Source organism: Bufo gargarizans, chromosome 1 (assembly GCF_014858855.1).
Source record: "Bufo gargarizans isolate SCDJY-AF-19 chromosome 1, ASM1485885v1, whole genome shotgun sequence".
NCBI lineage: Eukaryota > Metazoa > Chordata > Amphibia > Anura > Bufonidae > Bufo > Bufo gargarizans.
The window spans coordinates 549,088,532-549,106,269 of record NC_058080.1 but is presented as its reverse complement, the minus strand read 5'-3'; the positions used below and the strand labels follow the sequence as shown (position 1 = coordinate 549,106,269).

The window sequence follows — 17,738 nt, the reverse complement described above, 5'->3', positions numbered from 1 at the left end:
CCTTCCATCGATCAGGGCGGTACACTTAAAGGGAAAGGAGAATGTGAAGGCAGACTTTCTGAGCAGGCATTGTGTTCGGCAGGGGGAATGGTCCCTAGATCAACAGGTCTTCAACGACATCGTGGCTCTCTGGGGTCTCCCGGTGGTGGATCTCTTTGCCACAAGGGGAAACAGAAAAGTGAAAAGGTTCTACTCTCTATCCCCACTAGAACGGCCCACGGCAGTGGACGCTTTGGCGCAGTCATGGAGAGTAGGCCTCCTGTACGCCTTCCCTCCTATAAAGCTACTCCCAAGAGTCCTGAAGAAGATTCGGGAGGAGAAGGCCCTAGTAATTACTATAGCCCCCTTTTGGCCCAGGAGGGTCTGGTTTTCCTGGCTAAGGAGGATGTCGGTAGCAGACCCCTGGGTACTTCCCGTCTTCCCGGGACTACTAGTTCAGGGACCATTACTTCATCCACAGTTGGAGAGCCTGCACTTGACAGCCTGGCTGTTGAGAGGCAGATCCTAGAGATGAAGGGTCTTTCCGGGGAGGTGATAGACACCCTTTTATCCAGCAGAAAACCTGTTACCTCAAAAATCTATTTGAGAGTTTGGAGGGCCTTCCTTCGATTTGCAAACAGGCCAGTTAATGTCTTGGATCCCCCGGAGTTACCTCTAGTCCTGAGCTTCCTCCAGGAAGGCTGGAATAAAAAGCTGAGGCCCAGTACTTTAAAGGTCCATATCTCTGCCTTAAGTGCTCTCTTTGAGTATAAGTTAGCAGACCACCCCTGGATTAAGAGATTTGTAGTTGCAATTTCTAGACTCGCTCCCGTCCAGAAATCCAGAGTTCCCCCCTGGGATTTGAACCTAGTCCTGTCTGCCTTAACCGGAGATCCCTTTGAGCCCATTGAGGACGTCTCTATTAAAATCTTGACCTTTTAAATTAGTTTTCTTGCTAGCCATTACTTCCGCTAGAAGAGTGAGTGAGATTTCGGCCCTCTCTATCGAAAAACCGTATCTCAATATCTTAGAAGATAGGGTTATTCTATCTCCTGACCCTGCCTTCCTTCCAAAGGTTTCATCATCCTTTCATCGGTCTCAGGATATAGTTTTACCTTCCTTCTGTTCCTCACCCAAGAATCAGAAGGAAAGGGAATTTCATTGCCTCGATGTTAGAAGGTGTCTAATCCAATACCTTTTGGCCACTCAGGAATGGAGGTTGTCCTCTAAGCTGGTAGTTTCCTTTCAGGGACAGAAGAAGGGCTCCCCTGCTTCCTCTCAGTCCATAGCCAGGTATATAAAACAAGCCATCTATCTGGCATATTCCTCTAAAGGGGTTCCTCCTCCTGCCGGGTTTGGAGCACACTCAACAAGAGCAGTGTCTACATCCTGGGCAGAAAGAGCTTCCGCTTCTATTGACCAGATTTGCAGAGCAGCTACTTGGAGTTCTGCTCATACCTTCTTTAAGCACTATAGGCTGCAGCTTCCTTCACAGGAGGGTTTGGGATTTGGGCGTAAAGTCCTCCAAGCAGTTGTCCCACCCTAGGTTGATCTCGCCTAGATATCCATGGGTGCTGTCATAGGCGAGGGGGGAAATATAGGATTACACTTACCGGTAATCATTTTTCCTTGAGCCTATGACAGCACCCGCCTAATTCCCTCCCTTACAATAAAAAAAAAAAAAAAATAATAATAATAATAATAATAAATAAATAAAAATATATAATAAAAAAAAAAAGAGAGAATTTTAGAATATATAGAGAGATGTATACGTGTGTTTGCACACAGAGATGAGCATTTGTTCTGTTGTGGATTTGTGGTGTAGTGTTTTTGTCTCCTTAGTTCTTGGAATAGGACTGGCATGATGGGGGTTGTACCTCCCTTTTGAAGAGGCTGTGCTTCCTGTTTCCTGTCCTGAGGAAGGGGGCGGATGCTATCCATGGGTGCTGTCATAGGCTCAAGGAAAAATGATTACCGGTAAGTGTAATCCTATATTTTTTACTGATAAAAATAAATTATTAGCACTTATTTTTGAAAGCATTCTTACTTTGCAGCATTTTTTCCACACCACTTCCATGATCAGTGAGACCTTCCCAGAATTACCCTCCACTATACTAAGCGTTTCTTTGTGTTACTTCAGTTCCTGATAATTCCACCGCTGTATAGTCTATGTATAATTAGGCTTTCTATTACATTTGACATTTGGGCTGATTGTTTAATTCAGAAGACTCCTGCTGTGACTATTTGGCTGCATAGAGATGTGATCAACGTCTAGCATAATAAAAATCCACTGGCTTTAGAGAGAATTAAATATGCAATTGACTATATAATACATGTCTAAATAAAGCTCTTGATGTTATAAAGTAGTAAATGTAAATCTGCACCACTATGGGGCTTTTACTTCGCCGTTATGAATGGCATTGTTCTAATTCTAGACATACATTTGCAGTCTATATTTAGTTTGTGTAGGGTCATGTGACGTAAGGATCTGCTATGGTGTGCTCATGGATACAATGCTTTTACTTTCCAGGAAACACAGAAGTGCCATACTAATGTGGGGTCTGTCAACTGCTCTCTGTCAATCTTTTTATGGCAACCAACCCAACATGTTTATCCAGTTCCTCAGATGGGTTTGATTGAACATTGTAGAAACAAAGCAACTCCAAGCATTTCCTCATAACATATAGCAAGATAAGAGAAGTGCGTTCATGCAGCCGGTGCCCGACTCAACTGGTGTCTCATTTGGCACAGTGTCTGGAAATGGCCTTTCTGATAAACTTGAACTGGCCGATGCCAGTGTAGAAATTAGCAGGATGAATGGAGAGGATGGTAAGTGCTAATTGTATACATGGCTGCATTGTTATTTTGTTGTGGAAATATTTCATGACGTTTATTTAGGATTTTTATTTTGTTATATTTAATGTATAAAATGGCTTATTAGATTTCATAACATTTTATTTTATGTTATGCAGTTTCCATTAGAAATGTCCAAGCACCATTTATCGTTGTTAGATCTAAAGAATAATAAGGGGTATTTCAGTTATGTTATCAATAACGGGATACATGTTAGATCGGTTGGGGTTTTACCGCTGACCTCCCACCGATGATGAGAACGGGGACCCTGTATCCAATGGATAACCTATTTAAAGGTTTTGTCTCGCGTCAACAAATGACATTTACCATGTACACAAACTGAATACAAGGCACTTACTATTGTGATTGTCCATATTGCTGGCTTGATTTATTTTTCAATCTCATAATGCACTGCTCATATCCAGGGGTTACAGCAACCCCTGCAGCGCAGATATAAGGTGGCCACCAGAAAGGTTGTCTCTTTTTCATATATTGTACAAGCTCAGCCACCACTGCTAGATTACAGGGTGGTCGTAACCCCTGGATATGAGCAGTGTATAATGTGATGGAAAAATGAATACAGCCAGCAAAGGAGGCAATATAGACAATCACAATGCATTAGTAAGTGCTTTGTATTAACTTTCTCTACATGATAAATGCCATTTGCTGAAGTGACAAAGCCTCTTTAAATAGTGGATGCCTATATGGCACTGAATGTTGATGGACAAGAACCTCCAAGTGTCAGATTTGTGGAAGTGTGGAATTTGCCAATTCTTTACCGCAAACACATTTTGTACTTAGTGAAACCAAACCCAGAGATAGGGAGACTTTTTATTCTGTCACAAATGGCTAAAATAGAAACTTGCAAATATTATGTGTAAATAATACATCTCGTTACAAATGATTTGTTGACATGTCAATAAATAATTGTATTTATTTGTTGGACTACCAGAACATTTTGTCACACATATAGCTTACTTTTTTTTATTTTTTAGTGGTAAATTGTGCAAAAAGTTGAAAAAAAATACATTTCACCGGGGCCGCGACTAATTGATTCCCCGACTTTTTTGTGGCCTACTCCCGCATCTGCTCCCCACGGGCTCTTCTCTCCCAGCCGGCGTTTACGCTCGGCCAGGGCTTTAGCATTAAGTGCGGGAGGGGAGCCGACTCCATTTTGGGGGCAGGGAATTAAGTTCTCCCCGCCCCCCTCCTTCAGCTGCATCCCTGGGGCGAATCTTGGTGCCTTTTTCTGCCTCCACCCACATCCTGTTGGAAATAAACCTCTGTAGGACTCTGGAGAAGCTCCTCTGGACAAGCTGCTTTGAGGGACACAAGTTGGGTAAGATTTGTTTCCCCTTCCTACAGGGTTTAACCCCACCCCCCATCCTCATTATGTCCGAACCCAGGCCCCAAAGCAGGTGGTCACTTCGGTGCGCCATTTTGCTTGTGCGTCATGTCGCTCAAAATTTCCATCCGGTCAGTCAGATGCCCTCTGCTCTGCTCCACCGTCAAGTGGCTATGCCCCTGACCCAATCGCCCCTACTGCCCAGCCTAGGGTAGAGCCGGAGCGGGCAGCGCTCCCTGTCAAGGATAGTACAGAACGTCTCCCATACCAAGGCTATTGTGGAAATATTGGGGCATTTGTCAGCAAGGACGTCCTCTGACGAGTTTGACTCTGGGGATCCTGGGGCTCATCCCCATCACGGCCATCCCGCTAAACGGGCCAGACCATCCTCCCCCAAAAGGGGGTCTGCGTCTGCCATTTCCTCTGCTTCTCCGCCATCTACCAGAAAGTCTCACTCCGACGTGGAAGAGGCATGTTCCGAGGAGAGGTTTACAGATGAGGATTTTGTCTCTCCTGAGGGTCAGTCATCTAAACTGTCCTCCATGGTGGACAATCTTATTACAACAGTTATAGAGACTTTACAGGTTGAAGACCCCGTACCCATACCCTTATCGGCTGGCATTGGGTTTTTCCTTTAGGAGGTCTCATTGCTCGCCCAAATGTTTCCCCAACCACTAGGATTTTAATTCCTCTCTTTCCAAGAAGTGGAATTATCCTGATAGATGTTTTGCCAAAACGCTTAAACGTCCTTTATCCATTTCTGGAGGATTTGACTAAGAAGTGGTCGTCCTCACCTATAGTTGACCTGCCAGTTTTCCGCCTGGCTAAACATACTACCTTGACAATGGCGGATGGGGCTTCTTTCTCTGATATCAGGGATAAAAAATTGGAAGCTTTAGCAATCTCTTCTTTTTGAAGCAGTGGGCACAGCACTGCAACCAGTGTTTACCGCTACATGGGTGAGCTAAGCTATGGGTCAGTGGTCTCTCCTTGGGGGTCCCCTCTGGATAACTGGCCGATATTGCCTTGCAGCTCTCCCATGCCAGTGCGTATGTTTGTGAAGCCTCTCTGGATGTGCCCAGGCTTATGGCTCGCTCGTCATCCCTTTTGGTGGCTATTCGCCGTACCCTATGACTCTCCTACTGGGCCGTACATAATGCTTCAAAGCGGACCCAGACGGCCCTCCCCTTTATCGGCAGCAGACTTTTTGGTAAGCGCCTGGATGAGATCATTTCTGATGCTACTGGTGGTAAGAGCACTCATTTACCACAAAGCAGGGTACGCTTCAACAAGTCAAAAAAGCATAAGCCTCTTTTTCGCCCCTTTCAGAGTTTTTACAGCCCCATGCGGCCAACCGACAAGTCTGCCCAGAATCAGAAGCGCAAGCCTTCCTTCAAGCCTGGACCCTTCTGGCGTCCCCGTCAACAGGACTCCAAGTCCTATAACCCCAAGACTTCCTCTGCATGACGTGCAGCTTCCGGCGCCCTCCGATCGAGTAGGCATCCGGCCTAATCTGTTTCGACATGTTTGGCTGGCTCACGTCTCGGATGCTTGGGTGAGAGAGGTCATCACAGAGAGTTACAAGCTGGAGTTCATGTCCGCCCCTCCTTCCCGTTTTTTTTTTTTTCTCCCGCTCGTCTCCTCCGGCCTCTCCCTCTGCTGCAAATTCATTTTTTCAGTATATTCACACACTTCTGCGGCAGGGAGTGATTGTCCCAGTTCCTGCGCCAGACAGTTTTCGCGGGTTCTACTCCAATCTCTTTGTGGTCCCCAAAAAGGAGGGGACTTTCCGTCACATTCTGGACCTCAAGGTGCTCAACCGCTTCCTTTTGTATCCGCGGCTTCTGGATGGAGTCCCTGAGATCGGCTGTTGCGTCCATGGAACCGGGGGAGTACCTGTCCTCGATAGACATCAAGGACTCTTATCTTCATTTCTCATCTGCGTCAGTCATCAAAAGTTTCTCCTGTTCGCATTGGGTCCCTTTCACTACCAGTTTGTGGCCCTTCTGTTCGGCCTGGCCACAGCTCCTAGAGTCTTTATGAAGTTTCTGGTGGCAGTTGTGGCCCTGCTCCATGCCAGGGGTATAGTGGCTATCCCTTACTTAGGAGATATTCTGATAAAGGGTCCGTCATTCCAGGCAACAGCGGACAGCCTGCGCATAGTCTTGGACACTCTGGAACACTTTGGATGGATCCTGAACCGGCAGAAGTCTTGTCTTTATCCATCTCAGCGGCTAACCTTTCTGGGCATGTTACTTGACACCTTTCAGGTCAAGGTACTTTTGCCCCTGGAGAAGCTATCCACTCTCAGATTCTCCTCTTGTTGCGACCCTGTACTCTTCCTGTTCGTCACTGCATGGTCTCTGCCTTCAAAGCAGTTTCCTATGCTCAGTTCCATACCAGGACTCTTCAGCGAGCCATTCTGACCAATTGGGACCGTTCCCCAGCCTCCCTGGATCAGCCCATATGTCTCTCTGCCCTGATCCGCCGGGCCCTCAGGTGGTGGATGGTTTCCCCGATGTGCTTCCTTCCTCTCTGTTGGACGGTGTTGACAAGACGCAAGCCTCCGGGGTTGGGGTTGTTGGGAAATCTATCTGTTCAAGGCGTGTGGTCACGCGAGGAGCTCTCCCTTTCAATCCACATTCTGGAATTGAGAGTGATTTTGTTTTTTTCTGCGGCATTGGACCGACCATTAACCAGGGACGTCCGGTTTGAGTTCAGTCTGACAACTCCACGGCTGTGGCGTACCTCAATCACCAGGGCGGCACCCAGAGCCCGGCAGCCATGGAGGAGACGGCTCTGATCCTCAGCTGGGTGGAGAACCATGTTCTGGCGCTGTCGGCAGTCCACATCCCCGGTGTCGACAACTGGATCGCCAACTTCCTCATCCAGGAGCGTCTTGATCCCAGCGAATGGGCTCTTCACCCGCAGGTTTTTCTAGCCATCTGCGAGCGATGGGGTCGTCTGGACGTGGATCTCATGGCCTCCCGCTTCAACCACAAGGTCAAGGACTTCGTTGCGCGGTCCATGTATCACTGGAGTCAGTCCACGTTTCCTTACGTGTTCCCTCCTCTTCCTCTCATTCCGCGTCTCCTCCCGAAGATCAGGTCTGAAGGTCTGCCAGTCATTCTCGTGGCCCCCGATTGGCCACGCCAAGTGTGGCAAGCATCTCTAGTCGCCCTCCTCGCCAACGAACCCTGGTGTCTTCCTCTTCGTGAGGACTTCTTGTCACAGGGACCGATCTTCCACCCGAATTTAGAGTCGCAACATTTAACGGCATGGCTGTTTAAGCTGCCGTACTAAGGGCTCGGGGTTTCTTGGATGCGGTTATCCAGACCATGATTCGTGCCAGAAAGCCTGCGTCTTCCCGAATCTGCCACCGGTCCTGGAAGTCCTACTTTAGTTGGTGCGAGCGTAATCAGCTGTCTCCCGTTCGTTTCTCGTTGCCGCGACTCTTGTCTTTCCTGCAGTCTGGCATGGTCTTGGTGCTGGCTCTCAGCTCCCTCAAAGGGAAAGTTTCAGCCCTCTCCATTCTTTATCTGCTGTTCGGACTTTTCTGCAGGGGGTTGCACATGCTGCGCCCCCTTTCCATCCTCCGTTGAATCCTTGGGATCTTAATCTAGTGTTCAACGCTCTCCAGTTTTCACAGTTTGAGCCTTTGCATCCATAGGGTGTCGGAGCTTGCGGCTCTTTGATTTTGGTCGCCTTTCCTGATCCTCCATCAGGACAAAGTAGTCCTTCACCCTGTTCAGTCCTTCCTTCCGACGGTTGTGTCGGCATTCCATCTAAATGAAGAGATTATTCTCCCTTCATTTTGTCCTGACAGGTCTCAACCTCGGGAGCAGTCACTCCACACTCTGGATTTGGTACGAGCCGTTCGCATCTATCTGTCCCAGACGTCATCCTTCCGGCGGACAGATTCCCTGTTCGTCATCCCAAAGGGGCAGAGACGAGGGCTGGCTGCGTATAAAATGTCAATTTCCCCATGGATTCGTTTGGCCATTGTGGAAGTATACTGTGTCAATGACTGGGCTCCGCCCTTCCGGGTTACTGCTCCTTTTGCTCAGGCAGTGGGGGCCTCTTGGGCAGTGTATCACGGGGCTTCGGTCCTTCAGGTATGCAAGGCGGCTACATGGTAGTCTTTGCACGCTTTTGCCAAGTTTTACAGAGTACACACCTTTTGTGTCTTCTGACGCTTCTCTGGGGCATAGAGTTTTGCAGACGGTGGTTCTCTGATTGGCAGGAGGGTTTCTTGTTACCCCCACCCTTGGGACTGCTCTTTAATGTCCCATGGTCAAGCATGTGTCCCCCAATGAGACCGATGAGAGAACTACATTTTTGTACTTACTGTAAAATCTGTTTCTCTTCTGTTCCTTGGGGGACAAAGCTCCCACCCATTATTTTGTTTAAGGCCCTTTTCGGGACGGTGTGGTTCTGGGTTTGTACATAGGTGTGATTTTCTTGTGTCTGGATTCTCCTACTGCTTTTGCACTAACTGATTTAGCTTAGTCCCTGTAGGAAGGGTATAGCTGAAGGGGAGGAGCTCACACCTTTGTGTTTAGTGTCCGCCTCCTAGTGGCAACAGCTATACCCATGGTCAAGCCTGTGTCCCCCAATGAGCGGAAGAGAAACGGATTTTACAAAAATCTAGTTTTTCATTTTATATGTAGTTTTTTAGTTTTAGCAAACTTACATTTAAATAAAGTGTTGCCCTTTTTGTTATTGTTTTTGATAATTAATATTATATATCCTGAGGATAGGTCATCAGTATAGAAAAAGTGGAGAACCCCTTTAAGATGGTTAATAAAGAGTACAGTTTGTGATTTTGAAAAGTATGATTACATTTGTCTTGCAGGACACTAAATAAGTTCCCTAAAGGACATGGTAAAACATTTTTATAAAGAAATACCACGTGTAAGAGGCCAAACAGTGAGGCTGTATCAACATTAAAGGGGTATTCTTATCTGGACATTCATGGCATGTCAATAATAAATGCCATAAATGTCTGATAGGTCTTAACCTCTTAGTGACAACCAATACGCCTTTTTACTGACCTAAACAAAGGGGGTTTAATCTAGAAAGCTGGTGTTAATCAATATATGTACCCAAAATGGTGCATTAAAAACTATAACTTGTCCAGCAAAAAAAATAAGCCCTCATATAGGTATATTGATGAAAAAACTAAAGTTATAGCTCTTGGAATGCAAAAAATGTGAATGGTCTCTAAGGGGTTAAGAATGATGCCTGTCATCAGTGGAAAGCATGCTGTGCATGTGCAGTGTCCTCTTCATTCACTGGTATAGGACTTCCAAAAATTTGCCTAGCAAGCCTGCTTTGCTATTTCCCATAGCAGTAAAATGGAAAGGAGACCACACATGTGCAGCCATCCCTCCATTCACCACTTTGGGACTTCCGAAAATATCTGAGCCAGCTAAGTCCCATAGCAGTGAATGGGGAAAAAAAGCCACACATGCGCAGCTTTCTGTCTAGTCACACCAGGGCTATATTCTTGATACACGCAAGTCTTAGAGATGGGACCCATCCTATTGATATACTATACCTTTTTAAGGGCTCATGCATACGACCGTTAGAAGTTTTGCAGTCTGCAAATTGCTGATCCGCAAAACACGGATATCGGGTGTGTGCATTCCACATTTTCCGAAACGGCTGGCCCCTAATAGAACAGTCGTATCCTTGCCTGTAATGCGGACAATAATAGGACATGTTCTATTTTTTTGCAGGGCCGTGGAATGGACATACTGATGCGGACAGCACAATGGGTATGCTGTTCGTATCTTTTGCGGCCCCATTAAAGTGAATGGGTCCACATCTGACCCACAAAAATGCGAATTGGAAGCGGACCAAAAAATACATTTGTGTGCATGATATTTCACAATGATTTTTAAGTATTGTCTGCAATACTACATTGCTGCTAGTCATACTAGCATTTTATAAATCTTGGACAACAAATTGGATTTTATTGCATCTCATTGCTGTGCTGGGATTTGTAGTTCTGCGTACTACATGAGCAGTACTGCAGAGGAAGACTCCAGACTGCTGTCGGTGCTCAAAGCCATGCTGGAATACACAGTCTAGACTGGTGAGCTGCCGCATTGAATGGAATGGACTTATCACTGCAAGCTCGGCAGTCCTATATATTCATGTAGTACTGCAGAGAATAATCCAATATCGTGATGGCATTTAAGGCTACTTTCACACTTGCGGCAGAGTGATCCAACAAGCAGTTCCGTTGCTGGAACTGCCTGCCGGATCCGGCAAAACGTATGCCAACTGATGGCATTAGTAAGACTGATCAGGATCATGATCAGTCTTAAAGGGAACCTGTCACCGGGATTTTGTGTATAGAGCTGAGGACATGGGTTGCTAGATGGCCGCTAGCACATCCACAATACCCAGTCACCATAGCTCTGTGTACTTTTATTGTGGAAAAAAAACGATTTGATACATATGCAAATTAACCTGAGATGAGTCCTGTCCCTGACTCCTCTCACATACAGGACTCATCTCAGGTTAATTTGCATATGTATCAAATCGGTTTTTTAAAGCAATAAAAGCACACAGAGCTATGGGGACTGGGTATTGTGGTTGTGCTAGCGGCCATCTAGCAACCTATGTCCTCAGCTCTATACACAAAATCCCGGTGACAGGTTCCCTTTAATTCCTGATCAGTCAAAAAAAAATGCATTGGAATGCCGGATCTGTCTTTCCGGTATCATCCGGCAAAACAAATCCGGCATTTACTTTTTTTTGTTCACCTTTTTTTTGGTCTGCGCATACCAGAAGGACGGATCCGGCATTCCGGTATTTTGAATGTCGGATCCGGCACTAATACATTCCTATGGGAAAAAATGCCGGATCCAGCATTCAGGCAAGTCATCATCTGTTTTTTTCGCCGGAGATAAAACCGTAGCATGCTATGGTTTTATCTTTTGCCTGATCAGTCAAAAAGACTGAATTGAAGACATCCTGATGCATCCTGAACGGATTACTCTCCATTCAGAATGCATGGGGATATACCTGATCAGTTCTTTTCTGGTATTGAGCCCCTGTGACGGAACTCTATGCCGGAAAAGAAAAACGCTAGTGTGAAAGTACCCTAAGACGTTAAGAAAACTAGGTAATATTATATAAGTAACTCATATTTATGGTGTCAGGTGAATCGTAGAAGGAAAATGTAATTTATGTTTTCTAGCCCTATGATTGCAGTATATGTAGCTGCTTTACATTTTGGGTATAAAGGTCGCTTTTCTAATTTATGGAGAACTGTGTGCCCCACAGATTTACTATGGATTTATATGTTCTTTGTGTTTTACTGTTTGTACTAATTGCCTGCTTTGATGATTCAAAGATATGTTAAGCTCAGACACAGAAATAAAAAATAAAAGACAGAACCCGCGGACACAAAAGATGAATGTGAATGCATTCTACAAAAGTGCTTTTGAAAAAGGGTGATACAGGATTTGGGTCAATGGGTTGTGTCTGGTACCCCTGCTCAGCAAGTCAATGGGGCTGAGCTGCAATACAGTAACTGGTGGACAGTTGTGGTGCTATTTTTGGAAGAAAAAGTCAGATTTTTCTATTCCTATAACAAACCCTTTAAGCAGTCAGGGTTTATATCTGACATGCTGACTTGCAGTTGAATTCAGACATTCCTTTAATAGATGTCTTAAATTGATACAAGTGGCTATTATGAGCCCTGATTATACTTATCCCAATATTTCCATTTCATCACCCAGGCAATCAGTGCTAGAGCAGGGACTCTTAACATGCCCTGATAGCTGTAGGCTGTCCAGGCATGCTGGGATTTGTAGTTTTGCAACAGCTGGTGAGCCGCAGGTTGGTCATTACTGTGCTACAGTATAAAGATGCTGGGGAATATTTACCAACATTCTCCTCATTGGCTGGAGAAGGACCAGTAGACTTCTATGATGAGCTACATATAAGTATGTGTTGTGTTTACAGAGTAGCCTATATTAGAGGGTTCTGTCTGTGGACTACGTTTCCCATAATCACTTATTTTACAGTCAGTGTCGGGATATGGGAATTCATGATCAATCTCTTTACTGAATAATATGAAAAATAAAGATCCATAGTTGGTCCCCCCCTTTGCAGCTAAAACAGCTTCCACTCTTCTGAGAAGGCTTTCTATGGCTACATTCACATGTCCGGCTGCCTGATCCGGCACAAATGCCGGTTATCGACTGGACAAAAACTGTTACAAGGCATAGTTTTAGTCTGGCCCATACCTGCATTTATGCAAGAAAGCGGCCGAATCACCACTGGACACCATTCTGGATGAATGGGCAAAAATTACCACAGGTTCCAAAATCTATTAGGGTACGTTCTATTAGCCAGATCCTCTGCCACAGGTATGAATGTACCCTAAAAGATTTTGGAGTTTGTCGGTGGGAATATTTGACCGGTCATTCACAGTGAGCTCAGACACTGATGTTAGACGATAGGGCCTGGCTCGCAGTCTCTGTACTAGTTCATCCCTAATGTGTTTGATGGGTTAGAGGTCAGGACTCTTTGTTGTCAGTCAAGTTCTTCCACACCAAACTCACTTGACCATGGCCTTATGGAGCTGGCGTTGTGCACTGGGGCACAATCATACTGGAATAGAAAAGGGGCTTCCCCAAACTGTTCCCACAAAGTTGGAGGCCTGGACCATCCCCTGAAAACAACCCCTAGGCATTATCCATCCACAGCCAAACTTTACAGTCAGCACAGTGCGGTTGGGCTGGTAATGTTCTCTTTTCATTCACCAAACCGAGACTCATCTATCAGACAGAGAAGAGCGATTCCTCACTCCACACAACAGTAACGACTGCTCCAGAGTCCAGTAGCAGCACACTTTACACCAATCAGTCCGACACTTGGTATTGTGCTTGGTGATGTAAGACTACAGCTGCTTGGCCATGGAAACTCATGCCATGAAGCTCCTGGCTCAGTTTCTTTTTGCTGATTTTAATATCAGAGGAGGTTTGGAGGTCTGCATTTACTCAGTCAGCAGATTGTTGGCGACTTTTATGTACTATGCACCTCAGCTCCGGGTGACCCCGCTCTAACATTATGTGGTCTTCCACTTGATGGCGAGTTGCTGTGGTTCCTAAACGCTTCCACTTTATAATGCCACTCACATTAGATGGCGGAATATCTAGGAGGGAAGCAATTTCATGAACTGAAGTGTTAAAACAGTGGCATCCTGGAATTCATTGAGCTCTTTAGAGAGACCCATTCTGTCACAAAGGTTTGTAAAGGCAGACTGGATGGTTAGGTGCTGGATTTTATACACCTGTGCAACGGGAGTAAATAAAATACCTGAATTTAAAGGCAGTCTGTCCCCACAGTATGACATCATACACTGCTTACATAGCACTGTAGCATAACTATACATGAGTCAAATGGTACCTGGCTCCTTTAGTTTTCATGTTCACTAAAGAAATAAATGCAGTTTTATTCATATGTAAATGAGGGCTAGCAAGTGCCCAGGGGCAGGGTTCGGGCTGTAAGTGCCCAGGCCACTTTGCCGCCTTCTCACATAACCCCTCCCCAGCCTGTTGCTTGGCTCGCCCTGTAAGCCTCTTGCGTCATCCAGTTTACTGCCCACAATGGTTATCACAGTGCGCATGCGGGATCTCGTACAGTAAACTGAATGACGCAAGAGGCTTACAGGGCGGGCCAAGCAACAGGCTGGGGAGGGGTTATGTGAGAAGGCGGCAAAGCGGCCTGGGCACTTACAGCCCGAACCCCACAACTGGGCACTTGCTAGCCCTCATTTACATATGAATAACTGTGAACTGTGTTTTTTTTTTCACTTTGGTGAGCATCAAAACAAAAGGACAAAGGTACCATTTGACTCATGTATAGCTATGCTACAGTGCTATGTAAGCCGTGTATAATGGCATACTGTGGGGACAGACTGCCTTTAATGATTGAGGTTTGTCCCAATACTTTCGCCCATATAGTGTGTATATAGATTATATATACAGTAAATAATAAACTTCTACAGATAACAAACAGCACGTATATAAGATAGCAAGAATACAGAGTAAATAAGCAGTCACTTAGCTTCAGATCAGCTCTTGGCAAGCTCTCTTTCTGCATGCCAATGCCTGAGATGGTGGGTAACAGAAGGTCTCAAGTTCTGAAGACTCCTTCAGAGATTACTCTCTACAACAAGGGCTGGGTATTTATATGCTTAACGTCCACTAGGATGGGCACAGAACTTTCCTCCTCAAAAAACAAAATCTTCTAATATTGCTTAACAGGTTGAGCGTATGCCTATTATTATTATTATTATTATTATTATTATTATTAATAATAATAATAATATTATTATGTACTCCATGGAATGTGGCCATGAGGCTAAATCGTTGTTAGAACTTGGTGATGTACATACTTCTGTATGAAAATCTGTGTCACCAACTATAGCATTGGGGCTTCTGTAATGTGTAGTAATCTGTGAAGAGTAATATTAGAACTTATTCCCAGTACCATTTCACAAATGAGCTATCGCAAACCTGTCAAAGGTAATATTTTCCTAGTTGTGCTTTGTAAAGGCAATGCCAACCATTGCACCCTTTTTTTTTTTTTTTTTTTTTTTTTTACCACCACATCTAAAAATTAAAGAACATTGCAAATACTTTTGGACTAGTTTCACTAGCGCTTGGGATCCGGCTGGCTGTTCTGGCAGGGAACAGCCTCCTGAATCTCTCTGCATTCTGGCATTGCAGGAAGCTTGAAAGTCTCTGTCCAACCCCATTAACTATAATGGAGACCGGTGAAGGTCCAGCCCCAACCAGACAAATATGCAGAGAATCCGCTGGGAAAACTACCCCGAAGAGTCAGCCTGAAGAAAACTAGCCTTAAAGGGAACCTGTCACCTGGATTTGAGGTATAGAGCTGAGGACATGGGTTGCTAGATCGCCGCTAGCACATCCGCAATATCCAGTCCCCATAGCTCTGTGTGCTTTTATTGTGTAAAAAAAAAACCGATTTGATACATATGCAAATTAACATAAGAGTCATATCTTACTTGTGTGACCAGAGAAGAGTCATATTTTCAAGCTCTGACTCATCTCAGGTTAATTTGCATATGTATCAAATCTTTTTTTTACACAATAAAAGCACACAGTGCTATGGGGACTGGGTATTGCGGATGTGCTAGCGGCCATCTAGCAACCCATGTCCTCAGCTCTATACCCAAAATCCTGGCGACAGGTTCCCTTTAATAAAAAATATATTCGTTCTGTACTGTGGTCCACCTGTCTTCTACTTGGTTCTTGGTTCTAACATTTGATAGGTTAGCGAGAAGTGGGGAACAAATGGATAGCAATATGACTACACAGGGTTTGTTTGTAGTCTTACCCAGAAGACAGACAGGTCTGCATAGGGGTTAGGATATTTCTGGGAAGGTGTTCATATTCTTCAGGATGCCTATACACTGTGCGGCCAGGCTTACGGATCCAGCCCGGCATTTAAGCTGTAATCTGTCTGTGGTTCCTTTGGATTGGCTGCACCATTTATGGACACCCTATTTATTAAGGTATCTGTGGATTTTTGTAGTATATAGGCACACAATAATTTTATCATAGACCGCACTAAGCAGTTTTCTTTGCTGGACAGGTATATACTGTATTAGAAGCTAGGAGGATTCAAGGCCATGGTTAGATTTTTATTGTTTATTGTGCTATTTTTTACTGAGATATTTAATGTAACGGTACCTTTTTTTTTTTCTAGTGAGAGGGATGCATTCAGAAACCTTTCCAAAGCTAAGAGGGAGCATGGAGACAAACATATCTGAAGACATATGTCAGAACGGTCCTCAGCCTCCGTATTCAGATCATCAGTCATCCACAGACTCTGCCATCGGCTCCTGTAATACAGCAGCACCCCCAGGTGTGGCTGGTTTCAATGACCTCATATCGGAGTCTAGTGCTGAGGGCCTAGTTCTTAGAAAGGAAGCTTTGCAGTCGCTGAAGCTAAGCCTTCATATGCAGGAAACTGATCTGTGTAAGCACTTTTTCTGGAGAGCAATTCTATCTATCGCCTTGCACTTTAAATTTCTTGCATATTCTGCATGTGATGATTCTAAAGCTCTCAATAACCTACAAAATAATCTCTCTCTCTATCTGACATATTATTATGTAATGTAATTACCCAAACATATAGAAAGAAGTAGACCTGCATTAAAGGCATATTCTGTTTGTGAGAAGTTATCCCTATCCATAGGATAGGGGATAAATATTAAATCAGGGCCCCCCGACATGAACGGAATGGCAGGTCGGGTACGCACAGTGCTGGGCCATTCATCTCTATAGAATTTCCAGAAGTAGCAGAGAGCTGTACTCGTCTGTTTCCAGAACCCCTGTAGAGATGAATGGAGAGGCAGTGCACATGCTCAACATGCCGTTCCATTCATTTTGGGGCAGCCACAAGGGATACAGCGTCCCCGTTTAGTAGGAGCCCCCCCCCCCCCAATCTAATAGTTATTTCCTACCCTGTGGATAAGTGATAACTTCTCACATTCAGAATGCCTCACTTCAGCAAATGGCATTTATCATGTAGAGAACGTTAATATAAGGCACTTACTAATGTATTGTAATTGTCCATATTGCTTCTAGCCATTGCTGGCTTGGTACATTTTTCCATCACATTATACACTGCTCATATCCAGGGGTTACGACCACCCTGCAATCCATCAGCAGTGGCCGTACTTGAAAACTATAGGAAAAAGTGCATGCCTATGTGCTCTTCCATGGTCTCGGCCACCAGAGAGGTCGGCGACTTTTTCTATAGTGTGCGAGCAAGGCCACTGCTGCTGGATTGCAGGATGGTCGTAACCCCTGGACATGAGCAGTGTATAATGTGATGGAAAAATGAATCAATAATGTGAACTGAATTAATATGTAACGCGATTCCATAAAAACAGGGAGAAATCTAATAGAACAGAAAAGCTGCTGTGGATTCTGATTCTTCACCCCTTCTACATGTCAGTCAGAAGGCACAAGCTGTGTCTACGGCAGATATACTTTTTTGAATCCTCTCCCAAAGTTCTGCAAGCTTAATTTTTCTTTTGCCCTCACTTTGCCCTAAATTGAGTCATTTCACTAACCATTTTGGGAAACCAATTTCTTATTATGTAAATATAGATAAGATAAATGTGAATTGACTTTAAGGGTCCATTCACACGTCCGTTGTTTCTTTCCTGATCTGTTCTGTTTTTTGCGGAACAGATCTGAACCAGTTCTGTACCCATTCATTTTCAATGGGTCCTGGAAAAAAATCAGACATTGAGCTGTCCGATTTTTTTCAGGACCCATTGAAAATAAATGGGTACAGAACTGGTCCAGATCTGTTCCGCAAAAAACAGAACAGATCAGGAAAGAAACAACGGACGTGTGAATGGACCCTAAAGGTGTTGTCCTATAGTTTAAAAACAGAAGAGTGGCTGCAGTCTTCTAATAAAACAGTAGTCTGTTCAGCTCCCCACTGATCACCGCAGATGCTGCAGTACTGGCAGTCTGTAAACAAAAAT

The 17,738-nt window shown here is 44.8% G+C and overlaps 1 protein-coding gene across 2 annotated transcripts in view; it reads left to right on the top strand.

The window, feature by feature from the left end:
• Positions 1–17,738, top strand: part of GOLGA3 (golgin A3) — a 65,117-nt gene that overhangs the window by 11,908 nt on the left and 35,471 nt on the right. Inside the window, exons 2-3 of one of the 2 annotated variants that reach the window (XM_044275593.1) lie at positions 2,510–2,808; positions 15,941–16,213. In XM_044275593.1, the coding sequence (XP_044131528.1) occupies positions 2,688–2,808; positions 15,941–16,213 (394 nt within the window). In that variant the 5' untranslated portion in view covers positions 2,510–2,687. The remainder of the gene's footprint in view (positions 1–2,509; positions 2,809–15,940; positions 16,214–17,738) is intronic. The other variant, XM_044275594.1, reaches the window with a different exon arrangement.